At 35.4% G+C, this 12,934-nt stretch overlaps 1 protein-coding gene across 3 annotated transcripts; it reads left to right on the top strand.

Moving 5' to 3' along the window:
• Positions 1-870: 870 nt before the first annotated feature.
• On the top strand, positions 871-12,510 carry SEH1L (SEH1 like nucleoporin). Of its 3 annotated transcripts, none has more exons than XM_032222989.1 (9): positions 871-1,212; positions 2,354-2,404; positions 2,881-3,027; positions 4,051-4,262; positions 4,667-4,765; positions 5,518-5,658; positions 5,954-6,111; positions 7,755-7,908; positions 10,223-11,297. In XM_032222989.1, the coding sequence occupies exons 1-9, from the start codon at positions 1,102-1,104 to the stop codon at positions 10,320-10,322; spliced, it is 1,173 nt and encodes a 390-aa protein (XP_032078880.1). In that variant the 5' UTR covers positions 871-1,101; the 3' UTR covers positions 10,323-11,297. The 3 variants fall into 3 exon arrangements, with proteins under 3 accessions (XP_032078880.1, XP_032078879.1, XP_032078881.1); XM_032222988.1 differs by lacking the exon at positions 10,223-11,297 and adding an exon at positions 11,748-12,510 and having other exon boundaries at positions 875-1,212; XM_032222990.1 differs by having other exon boundaries at positions 876-1,212; positions 10,156-11,297.
• The last annotated feature ends 424 nt before the right edge of the window (positions 12,511-12,934 follow it).

Raw genomic sequence — 12,934 nt, 5'->3', positions numbered from 1 at the left:
AAATTTAAGTCTGATGGTAGGCGAATAATTTTTTGCTTTGCAAAGTATAGTTGTACATTGTTTGTAAACAGTTTTGAACCAATTTTGCCAGGCTTATCTGTCGACTGTATTGTAGTTCATGTTTGTTTCCTTAGATGTCTTTTTGACTCCTTTCCATTTTTCTAAATATCAAGGTCTTGTGCAGTGACGTTTTCTTTTGTGTTATGTGTACAAAATATTTCAATTTTAGCTTCCTCAATAGTGCTTCCAGGGAGTAGTCTGGCATTACTTCATGTAAGACTGCACCGTTTGTTTTTGAGTCCTAGCATTTTTTTTAACAATTTCTCCAGCACCACATTCAAAGACATATTTTCTTTCACCTTTCTGAAGGGTCAGCTTTCACATGCATGTTACATGAGAAAACCATAACCTTGGTTGTCATTATAACGTCTCTTTCAGGTTTCCCAAAATGCCAGTGTTTAGTCATGATATTTCCCCTCTGACAACATCCAGTTTTTCTGGATTCAAAGTTTTGACAATCCGTGGACCAATCATATATCCATGTAGTATCAACTTTTTTGTGTGCCTCTAGGCATATCCATAGCGGGGCATCCTTTCAGCTTTAATTCAGCCACATAATAAATATCAGGGCATTCACTGCTTTTTAGAGGTCTACTCCAAAGTCTTCATTCCCTAACGGGCCCATATTTCACGTGCTTTATCGATTTGACCAGAACTACTTCTGCTAAATTTCTCTCGTAAACTTCCGGGGCTGTGTCTCTTTCCGTTTGAGGTAGTATTTCTTAGCCTCAACAACTTTTAGACGCCTGGACTTCAACTCCCAGAATTCCGAAATTGGAACTAGGGAATTCTGGGAGTAGAAGTCCACGCCTTCGAAGTTCTTAGTCGAGTACACTAAAGGCAAAGAGCGTAAGCGCTAGTGACGAAAGCGACTCGTCGCTTTCTTTTGGCGAAAGCACGACGCTTTAACGCAATTCTGGGAGGCCGAGCGCGCCTGTTTGAGCTGCGCGAAAGCATTCATTTTCGCGAAGGGTGGCGAGGAGCGAAGGTTTCGCTGATTTTGCTGAGGAAAGAAACGTCTGAGACGGCGAAGCCGCCGGGATGTTCGTGGCGCGAAGCATCGCAGCTGATCACCGCGACCTCATCCACGATGTGTCTTTTGACTTCCATGGACGGCGCATGGCCACTTGCTCTAGTGACCAGAGTGTTAAGGTGTGGGGAAGGCTCGGAGCAAAACGCCATACTCTCTCTTTAAAGAAAAAAAAAATTAGGAAGATGAGTCAGTCAACATGTTCGTTCAGTCTAGTCACAATTTTCTGGGTTTGGTAGAAAATGCAATTGCTGTGAATAGGATAACGCAGAGGTCTTCAAACTTGGCAACTTTAAGACTTGTGGACTTCAACTCCCAGAATTCTCCAGCCAGAGCTGGGAGTTGAAATCCACAAGTCTTAAGTTGCCAAGTTTGGGGACTCCTGGAATGTAATTCTTACGTTGAGAACCACGATTCGAGAGTCCGCTTTGGCTGAGTTTGCACAACATGCTAAACTGATGGCATTTAGGTTTGGTACATTGACAATTAGAATTGGAAGCCACTGTTCGTGGTCTAGTATGTTTGAATCTTCCCAACGGTGATTTACTATAGTACCCCAGTGTTAAGCAAACTGCAGATTAGCATAATGTATTCACCTACTATTGCACTTAAGGCAAAGGGAAAAATTAATAAGAATTACACATTGACATTTTATCCCTTTACAGTAACCATGCTCTCCCTTGCAGTTCCCATGTATTTATAGTCATTGGATTTTGAAATTGTAATGCATTTTTATTTCAAAGTCTGTTTTTGCAAATCCAGATGGAATGGTAAACTTTAAATCTTGCATAGAAATCAAATTCTTTCCTTAGTGTAATATGTTACTGTAACAAACCCTAATGGTATCCTTTATGTCCTTAGTTCAAAGAGATTTTTGAAGTAACAAAACAAAGCTAAGTCACAAAAGGTTCCCTGTGACTAGAAGCCCAAATTAATTTTTGTAATTGGAGAGGTTTAAATAGCCACAAATTATTATGCTGTAGTTAAATAGTTGCAGAATTATTATGAAGCCGAAAATGGGTAGATATTGTTTTGATTTACTTCTTAGTCACAAGATTGCTTGTTTCGAAGGAAAAACCTATGAACTTGATTATGTTTTTGTACCTATTAATAATATGCGCAGGTTCTTATTTGTTTTATATGTGACCTAGAATCTAGTTGGAGTGCTTAAGGAGTCTTTTTTTCTGATAAGATTTTCTACAAGAACCGATATGAAGAATCATATATGTCTTCATTTTAAATGAAACATGTTTGCCTTACTAGGTTTGGGACAAAGGTGAAAATGGAGAGTGGCATTGTACTGCCAGTTGGAAGGTAAGAATTTGAATCCAATATTCAAATATTGAATATTAATGAGTTCTAAAATCCTGTTGATGCCTACCTAAAGGTAATTTTCTTTGTTCTCAGTGGAACTAGGACTGCTAGATCTGTTCTCCAAAAATCTGGAGGGTCAGAAGAAGGAAACAAAGACATACAGAAACTCTTAACACTTTGCTATCATCTCGTATATGCAAGTTTTTGCAACTGCAATACTCACATAGAACTCTCATCTTTGTAAATGTATTTAGAATTGCAGTTTTTTGGGATAATGTTAAACACAGACGCAGAATTTTGGACTTATTAATTTATCGTTTGGTATCTACAGAAATCATGCAATCACTGATATATAAATATAGACAGGTATTCCTGTACTTATAACAGGGGTGTCAAATTCAAGGCCTGCGGGCCTACATGATTAGATCAAAGCACTAATTCGTTCATTGTAATTTTAATTTATCTTAATTCTGCAGACACACAGTGGATCTGTGTGGCGTGTGACATGGGCTCATCCGGAATTTGGACAGGTCTTGGCTTCTTGCTCTTTTGATAGAACAGCTGCTGTTTGGGAAGAAATAGTAGGAGAATCAAATGATAAACTTCGGGGGCAAAGTCACTGGGTAAGTTTTGAAAAATGGATAGTTGGAATATTTAGAATTTATGATATCCTTGATAACAATACAATTTAGCAAACAAAATATTCAAATTAACAGATGTATTTTATATTTGTTATTTTCTTTCATATTTCTCTTTGCAAAATCCCATTAGGAATCACTATGATCTGTACATCAGTTTTATTTATGCAAGAGAATTGAAGCCAAAATCCTAGCAGAATTTTGTTTTTACACAGTTGATTGTTACTTAACAACCATTTGTTCAGCAATCATTTACAGTGGTGCTGAATGAATGGAGTTTGACCATTTATTAAAATTATAACTGTAGCAGTACTCTTGCATTAATGTGGTAAAAATTTGGTCCATGTTTATGACTGCAGCGTTCAGTCCATATGTCCTCCATCTCTGCCTTTTTGGGTGCCATTCCTTATCCCAGCCACCCCCAGTTGATCTACTGAGTGGTATTGGATTCAGTTTGTGTGCCAAAGGGAACTCTGCTGGTTTCCCAATTTACTTCTTAAAAATGGATCAGAATACCAGCCCAAAAATACACCAGATGGAGGAGGAAAATAGGCAACCACAACAATAGAAGAGGAGAGGAAGAGGAGAGAAGAAGAGAGGAAAGGAGAGGGAAAGAAGAAAGAGGAAAAGAGACGAAGACTGGGGGGGGTAAGAAGAGGAGGAGAGAGGGTTTGAAGGGGAAGAGGAAGAGATGAGTAGGGGAGAGGAAGGGGAAGAAGGAAATGTATACCTGCAAATGTATGTATAAGACTAAAAATAAAAAAAAACTTTTTTTAAAAAAAGAATTTTATTTTTCAAGTGATCCCTTAATATTTCCTGTTCTGGGAATAATATATTTCTATAAGCCATTTGGAAATACGAAGCAATCATATATTTTTCTTTGTAACTTTGTAGCTTTAAAGATTTCTAATGCAAAATCCATTTTTCAACACTATAAATTATATGTGCAATAATAACCATACTTCTAATAATCTATTAATAATTTTCTTACAACTGCTGTATTTTTAGGTAAAGAGGACTACTTTGGTTGATAGTAGGACCTCAGTTACAGATGTCAAATTTGCTCCCAAACATATGGGTCTCATGTTAGCAACCTGTTCAGCAGATGGAGTTGTTAGAATATATGAAGCTCCAGATGTCATGAATCTCAGTCAGTGGTCACTTCAGCATGAAATTTCATGTAAATTAAGCTGCAGTTGTATTTCTTGGAATCCTTCAAGGTAAGTTATTAATTCTTTAGAAAAACTACTGAATCATGAAAAAAATCTCTCTTAATTTGAAACTAATTAATATGCATCTTTTTCTGTAATTGGCATATAAAATTATAGTTTTTAGTATAGAGATATTAGAACTGGAAGAAAATTTGGATTTATAATCGAAGGATCAGTCAGCAGAGATGTAAGTGACTTTGTTTTAGGCTCTGGAAAGTTGTTTTCAATCAAAAGTATCTCAGAATGTACTACTAAGAAAAAAATACCATTGAATTTCATTCTTGTATGTGAATTTAAGCTATGAATAACACAGGAGAATTTTGGATTTATTATCCATAGTTGTTTTAGACTAATTCTTTTATAGTTCTAATTGTTAAAGAGGTTGCCTAAGCATATTTTATTTTTAATTGTAGTTCTCGTGCTCATGCTCCTATGATAGCTGTAGGAAGTGATGATGGTAGTCCTAATATACTGGCTAAAGTACAGATATATGAATACAATGAAAATACCAGGTGAGAGGAAAAAACAGCTACTATAATTAAATGTGTGGTGATATTGCTGAAACATTGAAATATGAATAAAAATTACTAAAAGGGCATTTTGGGAATGAAATATATTAAATGGTTAGCATGCATTAGTTCTTGATATGTTTTTGGTTTTATAGTATAACTTATATCCAAATAAAAAAATTCTACAAATACAATTATATGAGTGTTCATTCATTCCATTCCTATAGTCACCCATCTTAGTCAATGACTCTGGGCAGCTTACAATTCAAAGAAATAAAAAATACCATAATATTTTAAAAGCAGAAAAAAAGCAGAAATATCCAAAATAAATATACATGGCAGTGAAGATACTTGGCTAGTTAACTGTACAGCCAAGAAATCCCCTTTCATAAATAGTGGTCCTCCATCATAGTTCCCAAAATTAGTTAAAATTTGTTCATTATTCTATTGCATTAACAAGGACCTTGCAGGTCATCTAATCCCATCCCTTGCCCAAGCAGGGGACCCTACATCTGCCTCCATTTAGGATCAAACTCACAACCTCCTGATTGTGAGGTGAGAGCTCCTCTAGGCCACAGCAGCAGGTGTGATTGATACTAGTTGGAATCAGCTTTAAAAAAAGTCTGGCATAAAATCTTAAGTAGAATTAAAAATTAAGCTTACATGAAAGAACTTGGTTAATGCTCCCCCCCCAAAGGAAACTGGACTGTAATGATGTTATATAAGAGAATGAAAACTCTTTATATGTTACTCAGGAAGTATGCAAAAGCCGAAACCCTTATGACAGTCACAGATCCTGTGCATGACATTGCTTTTGCTCCAAACCTTGGAAGATCATTCCATATATTGGCAGTAGCTACCAAAGATGTACGAATATTCACATTAAAACCCCTAAGGTAAGTTTTTCAAGCAAGTCCTTTAATATAAAACATTTGTGAATAACTTTGTTCTCAAGGGTGAGATAATCCAGTAATCTACCAGTAGTAATTTTATTTAGCAATTAACTCTAATAATTATTTTGTTGCAGGCTATAAAGGGAAAATGCAGTTCTATTCAATGTTTTACTCTGATTTTTTCAAATGATTTCTTTATTATTATTATTATTATTATGTTAAAATGAAACAACATGTTTTTAAAGTAGCATGTATTGAGTAGACTAAGTACAATTCAGATGTGTACTTTTTTTAATAGAAAAGAACTGAGTACTTCATCTGGAATGACAAAATTTGAAGTTCAGTTAGTGGCCCAGTTTGATCATCACAATTCCCAAGTGTGGCGTGTGAGCTGGAATATAACTGGCACAGTACTTGCATCTTCAGGTGATGATGGATGTGTAAGGCTTTGGAAGGGTAAGCATCTTCCTTCCTTCCTTCCTTCCTTCCTTCCTTCCTTCCTTCCTTCGTTCCTACCTATCTATCTACCTACCTACTCTGTAAACTGCTTAGAGAGGGCTGAAAGCCCTATGAAGCGGTATATAAGTCTAACTGCTATTGCTATTCCCTCCCTCCCTCCCTCCCTCCCTCCCTCCCCATCTCATCTCAGAGAAGACACTGAAGCATACACTAAAATCATAAAATAAAATATTTAAACACAGTGTAATTACAACACTGATTATTTTAAAAAGGCTAAGTAAGAACATTGGATATTCCTAACATACCTCAGCAGATCACCATTTGCTTGAGACCACCATGGCTGTTGATATATTCAATTTTTGAGAGATTTCTGGAAGGATGGCAATGAAAAGTCCATTCTAACCTTGGGCGGGGGAGGGGGGATAATGTTACACAGAACAGGGGCCTTGGCAGAAATGCTAGATATAACTCCTTAGTGGATGGAACCCACAACATATTTTTCTGGCTGTGGTGGGATTTGATAATGTAATTGGGAAGAGGTAGCCCCTCAAATCTGGTCCATGTCATGAAGGTCAAAATCAGCACCTTGAATTGTAGCTGGAAGCTAATTGGCAACCATTGCAGCTCATGAAACAGAGATACAATATGTGGCATTCTAGGGGCACACATAACTGCTTGTGCTGCCACATTCTACAGTGCGTTTCCGGTGCAATTCAAGATGATGGTGAATACTTATAAAACCCTACATGGCTTGAGACCAGGGTTCCTGAGGGATCACCATTTTTCCACCTGTAACAAGATCAAATAGGATGGGCATATCCTATATGCCTGCAGATCTCGTTAGCCAAAGAATGTTGGCTGACAGAGAATAGAAGGCAAGCTTTTTCTGCAGCACCCTCTGCTCTGTGGAACATCTTTGCTTCGGAAGTTAGAAATACTGGAATTGGATAGTATAGTAATGCAACCTGAGGCATTTATTAATGAGTTGTGGTCCATCCAAAAATAAATAAGATACAAAAGGCGATGATCATGAAGAAATTATCAAAAAATATTAAGATAACAACATGTGTAAAAGCATGCTTTGTGGAGGAAGGGATTCAGATTGACTTCCCCACAACTTTCTGCAATGTAAAGGAGAGAAGGAAATGCAGTCAGACTTGCAAGATTCTGTTAGTGTAGCCAATCTCAATAATGCTCTATCTTTAAAAGCAGGAACAGTGGATTTACTGACTTTTTAAAAAATGCCAGCAGGGCAATTGTGCAGGCCTGGTCTAGATAATTGCCAGTTCATGCTGAGACAATAAATGCAAAAGCATCCCTTTTCCAACAGCAGTAATCCTGGCTCAATGCCTTGAAGTTTTATTTTTGGGTCTTGGTCTATGAGCATTCTCTTAAATTTCATTCTAATTTTAAGAATCATCCAACTCACTATTGATAAATTCATTAATTATTAGGCTGAGATTTTTCCCATGAAAAATTTAATTCCTTTATGTCCACTCTATTGGATAATTATAATCTGAATATTTGATATAGGAGTATTCAACTCCCAACATTTCCCGGACAGCCTGTATATTAATTATAACTATGTAAGTAGAACCTTTTGCTAAACATTCAAATGGGATTTGTATATTTCAATTTAGCTAATTATATGGATAACTGGAAGTGCACTGGAATACTGAAAGGCAATGGAAGTCCAGTCAATGCTAGTTCCACACAGCAGGGAGTTTTTAATGCTCCTGTTGGCACAGCAACTTCAACTCTCCAGAATTCAGTCAATGGATCATCGGTTGGCAGGTATGGTTTTTTTTATGAGAGCTTCACATTCTTAGTTCTTAATTCTCTAAATATCTAATTTGCTCCTCACTAAAAACTTGACCATGTCTTGTCATTTTATACGTATTCTTGTTTAATTACAAAAATCATTTCAGTTGTTCAGTTATGCTTGTCCTATTAGTGCTGCATCAGATCTGTTCTAATATACATAATGGCCAAAATGTGAATGAGCTTACTTTCATTTATCATTCATCTTCTATTTCAAATGCTTATATGAAGTGATCTGGAATAGGTGAGGATAGGAAGCAATATTCACTCTATTTTTTCCTGTTTACAATAATTATCTCATTTTTCTATTTGTCCACTAATTGCCTTGGTATCTTTCAATCAAAATCCATACTAAACCTCTTAAAGGGAGAGAAAATAAAATTTGCCAGTCTTTTAATACCTAGCTTTAAAGTCATTGTCTAGCTGCATTTTGGGTCATGAGGTTTGAAACGAAATGTCAGGGCTGGAAAAGATGTAGAAAGGGATCAAAAATGATCAAGCAATTCATACAAGTACAAGGAAAGGAGGTCTACGATTCTTTAGCTTGAAAGAAGGCAACTTAGAAGGGACAGGATCAGGGTGGGTAAAATTATACAATATGTAGAGGAAATGGGCAGGGAGATGGTCCTCCTAAAGCATTAAGAAGGGTTATTCAGTGACATTGGCTGAATAATTGAAAGGAAATTTAGTGCAGATGAAAGAATTAATTTTTCACACAACATATAATTAAATGTGGAAGTCATTAGATCAGGGGTGATCAAACTCACGTCACACATGATGTACACATGATGTATCGGGACTCCCCCCCCTTTGCTAAACTGGACATGGGTGTGGCCAGGGTGTGAGGCATCTGGCGCATTGGCTAGGAGTTTGATAACCATGTATTAGATGATGTAATAGCCAATAGCGTGGGTGGTTTCAAAGGATCATTGGATAAATTTGGAGAAGAAGGTTTACCAAAGCTAATTGGTCTTGAAGACTCCACAATATCTCAGATGTCTCTTCACTGGCAAGAGTGGCTTGATCCTTTGACTTCACAGTTTGGGACTAGGATCTTTCTTCAGTTTTGTTTTTTACCTGAGAATCAATTTATTTAATTACTTTCAATACATGAATTATCATTGGCATACTAACTTTAGGACTGCCATTGGAACAGGATATAGCTATAATAGTTACATTGATTGTTACAGTACAAATCACGTGATAGATTTATTGCCATTTTTCTATAAATACAGGAGGAGATATTTTGTAAAATCAAAATATTGTTAAATATAGCATATGTCTTTGGATGAAGCCAAGGAACTGGGCAGTTTTTTATGTATTCAGAAAATATAGCTACACTTCTTTAGATAAATACATCCTTATTTCATACTTTTTGTCCTAGTATATACAATTTTCCTTATATTTACTTTCTCAATTGGAATTTGGAAAAAGGCAGGTGACAGATATAAAGAGGTATAAAACAATTGATATATGGTAACATTTCTTTAGCTATAGGTTTCCTTGCAGTATATTATGTCACAATGATGGTGGTTGATCAAACATGAGGAGAATAAAATAAAAGTACTTAACAACTGCTTATGAGACTGAAGATGTTCTGGGGCTGCAGTTATTCAGCATAGCTATGGTAGCAAATATATTTTGTATATGTTTCCATAAGAAAAAATAAAATGGAACAAACTCTTAGACATTTTCACCTTTTGTTCTTGTGCTTATTAAACTTACCAGTCTTACTACCAGTTTAAATTAAGCAAGATACTTGTTTTATTTTCCCTGAAGATTGTGCAAAGGTCTTATTTCAAATAATTTTGGGTTCAGGAATAAAAACACTTACGAAAAAAAATCATCTGAAAATAATTTTAATTTTTGATAGCAGTTTGAAAGTAGAACAAAACCAGCTACATGTAATTTATTTCCTAAAGATTTTATGAGAACAAGAATGTAAATTCTAGCTTTTAGAAACAAGTTGATGGGTGCTTTATTGGCTCTATGGCACAATGTTTTGGTACTTCATTAATCAATTCAAGTAACACTACTAACGTGAGAAGATCAAAGTAATTATTTTATACTTAACAGAAAAATGATGTTTGAAAAGTGATTGGAGAATTAATCAACCTACCAACTGCTACTTTACAGTATTCTTATTGTGCTTATAACCACGTGTGTCTAAAATTGTTATGCATTTTCCTTTCCCCATTTGTATTATGTCCTTTTTAACAGAAAGCACAGCTGATACCAAGCTAACTGGAGTAACTTTGCTGTTTTACTGCTTGTTGCATGCACACAGGAATGGAAAGCGATATTTTCCCCCTCCCCATCGGCGTCTGACCTCTTCCAAAGACACCAGCAATCTGTCTACTACTAAATGCAAATCAAATTACTTTTAAAAAAATACTACATGTGTACTCTACTAGCCAGCACAGTATGATCTTGTTGGAATCTGTAACAAAAAAAGTAACAGGATTCTCTTATGGATTCCATTTCTCAAAAAGACATGTTGCAAGAGAAAGCCGGAATTCACTAATGTAAAGAAGATTATTGTCCTTGCATTCTAAGCTTGTTAGGAGATAAATCCTTAATGCAAAACAATTGGAGTAACTGTTTTTCATTAAAATTATTTTGATTATTTTAACTTTGTTTGGCTTTTTGAAGTGTTCACATAGATGATTAGCAATTAGTTTTGCTAACTGGATGGATTGTAGTATACACTTAGTCATAAACAGTGTGAGCACATTGTAATTTGGCAACTGTAGAGTTGATATCAAATTATTTTGGTATTATTTCAGTACTACTTCAGATGAAAATCACAAAACTATTAGTAACTAGTAACTATTAGTAACATATTTTTGTTGTCTTGATAAGAATGATCTGAACATACCTGATAATTGCATGTTATAGTAGCATGAATCCATGCAATAATTAGTAAGATTTCATCTTATTGGTTTTGTGATGGAAATCTAGTCCAAATGAATGTTTGTTCTAGTTTGGTATGGAAATTATCATCTTGTGACCCCAACCAGTTCCTGCATTGCCAAGTATTTACACCTTGCTCTTTGCAGTGCAGTTGTTGCCTTGAAATAAACCGAAGTGGTGTCATAGGGCAAACATTCAATTAATGCCTTGTTTTACATAATGGCATGTCAGTGTGGCTTTAAATATGTCTTGTCTCAAAATTTACTAACTTTTCTGTTCTGTAAATTTATGTACATTTCCAAAGATTGTAAAGATTACAAAGTTTTCTTTTATTACGGGTAAGTCATAAGAAGTAGTATGGAATGATCTTTTAAGCCATTAGAAGTTTTGATTATTTTGTGTTTTTTCCAGAGAAATGTATATAAGCACACAGACTGTTATTGCAATGGGAAAAAAAACCAACTCTGTATATTGTGAAAATCTAACATTGTAAAACTATGTTTTTATTTTTAAGTTTGATGTTTTCATCTGAGTAGAGTTGATCTAAATTGGAGGCAAATGAGTAGACCAATCTGGATATATAATTTGTGTCTGTTTTTCTGTAATTGCATTAAAACAGCATGATTTGTAGGATAAATGAGAAGGCATGCAATAGTTCAGAATCAGTTAACTTACATGTAGTATATTCATTTTACAATGAATGTAAAGGATAGTTCCTATTGTCTCGTATGATAATTTTCCTTTGGAGTAGTTTTAAAAAATGATAACTTGAGCTGAGAACTTGATTTTGTTTCTTTCATTTTGTCCCAGCATGTGTCTCTCCTCTCTGGTTCTTGTATTTACCACTATTCTTTCTGTTTTTCCCTTCTGTGTGGTGTTCCTGTCTGAATTGTTTTCAGGTATTTTTTCCCCCCTCTGGATTCCCCATGGGCTGGATCAAGATGGTCCAGTTATGCCCAGCTCTTACCACCACCACCTCCTCCTCCTCTTCCTCCTCTGATAGAGCACTCTTGCGATGCTGACACTGCCAATATCCAGTATCCTCACCCTCGCAGACGATATATTTCTCGACCTCTTAAGCTCTTACGTGAACATGAAGGGGTTTGATACATATTTAAAGCTGTATTAAAGCCTAACTCACATGCTTTAAAAATCTATTTCTTTTCGCTGTTCTTTTTTTTAACCTTTTTTCCAACCATAATTCAGAATAGGTTTTAAAGGCATGATCTATAATGCAAACTACAATATTTCAAATTTACTATGCTTAGTTCTGCCGATAATAAAAACTAGTTCTCTACTATTAACACTCAACAATCTAATGCAGCGTTCAGGATAAATTATGTGAAACAGTATTTTATCATTTAAAATATTCAATTTGTTGTAATCTGTTAGTAATTCACTTTGTATTATTTGGGAATAATTTCTTAAAATTAAATACAGATGGAAAAAAACTTCCCTATAGTATATAAGTAAATTAAAATTTTTACATTTTAGCATAAGAATCTTTTAGGTCATCAGATTCCTTAGCTTTTTTCCATCTTTAGCAATTTCATGAAAGTCTTAAAAAATAAAGTACACATGCTTATAACAAAATAAGAATATTTGTTGTTTGTGTAACTGTTCCCATTGTATAATGAAATCCACTACAGATATGAAAATAAATCAATAAAACATTGAGAAAGTATGTAGTGTGTTACCTTCATTTACTTCAAAAACTATAAGTAAATATTGGGAAATGATGGTGTACCTTACTAAAGATGATGTTTATTTTTGTTTATTTATTTGTCTCATCTTAATGGCCAGTGACATGTTTGAAAAAAGAAATTGCCGGTTGGTGATAGAAAATATTTATGTTGAGAGGGGTAACAGGTGACAGTAATGGGACTGCTATATTAGTCAGGAAAAATCTAGATCAGGGGTGTCAAAGCTGATTTCATTGCGGGCCGTATCAGGTTTGTGTTTGATCTCGAGCTGGGGTGGATGTGGCCAGCATGACATCATTTGTATAGGGGGGCTCTTGTGCTGGCCCGAATGCTCTGCCAGCGAAAACAGGCTCCTGAGTTCCATTTTCGGCTGCAATGGCCTC

Source organism: Thamnophis elegans, chromosome 8, assembly GCF_009769535.1.
Source record: "Thamnophis elegans isolate rThaEle1 chromosome 8, rThaEle1.pri, whole genome shotgun sequence".
Taxonomy (NCBI): Eukaryota; Metazoa; Chordata; class Lepidosauria; order Squamata; family Colubridae; genus Thamnophis; species Thamnophis elegans.
This window is presented reverse-complemented; position numbering and strand designations above follow the sequence as displayed.

Excerpts from the sequence above, each read along its gene's own strand:
- SEH1L (XM_032222988.1), top strand. The coding sequence starts at position 1,102 with ATGTTCGTGGCGCGAAGCATCGCAGCTGATCACCGCGACCTCATCCAC. Across the intron at positions 4,766-5,517 it reads GAATACAATGAAAATACCAG|GAAGTATGCAAAAGCCGAAA; the intron begins GTGAGAGGAAAA and ends TATGTTACTCAG. Across the intron at positions 6,112-7,754 it reads ATGTGTAAGGCTTTGGAAGG|CTAATTATATGGATAACTGG; the intron begins GTAAGCATCTTC and ends ATTTCAATTTAG.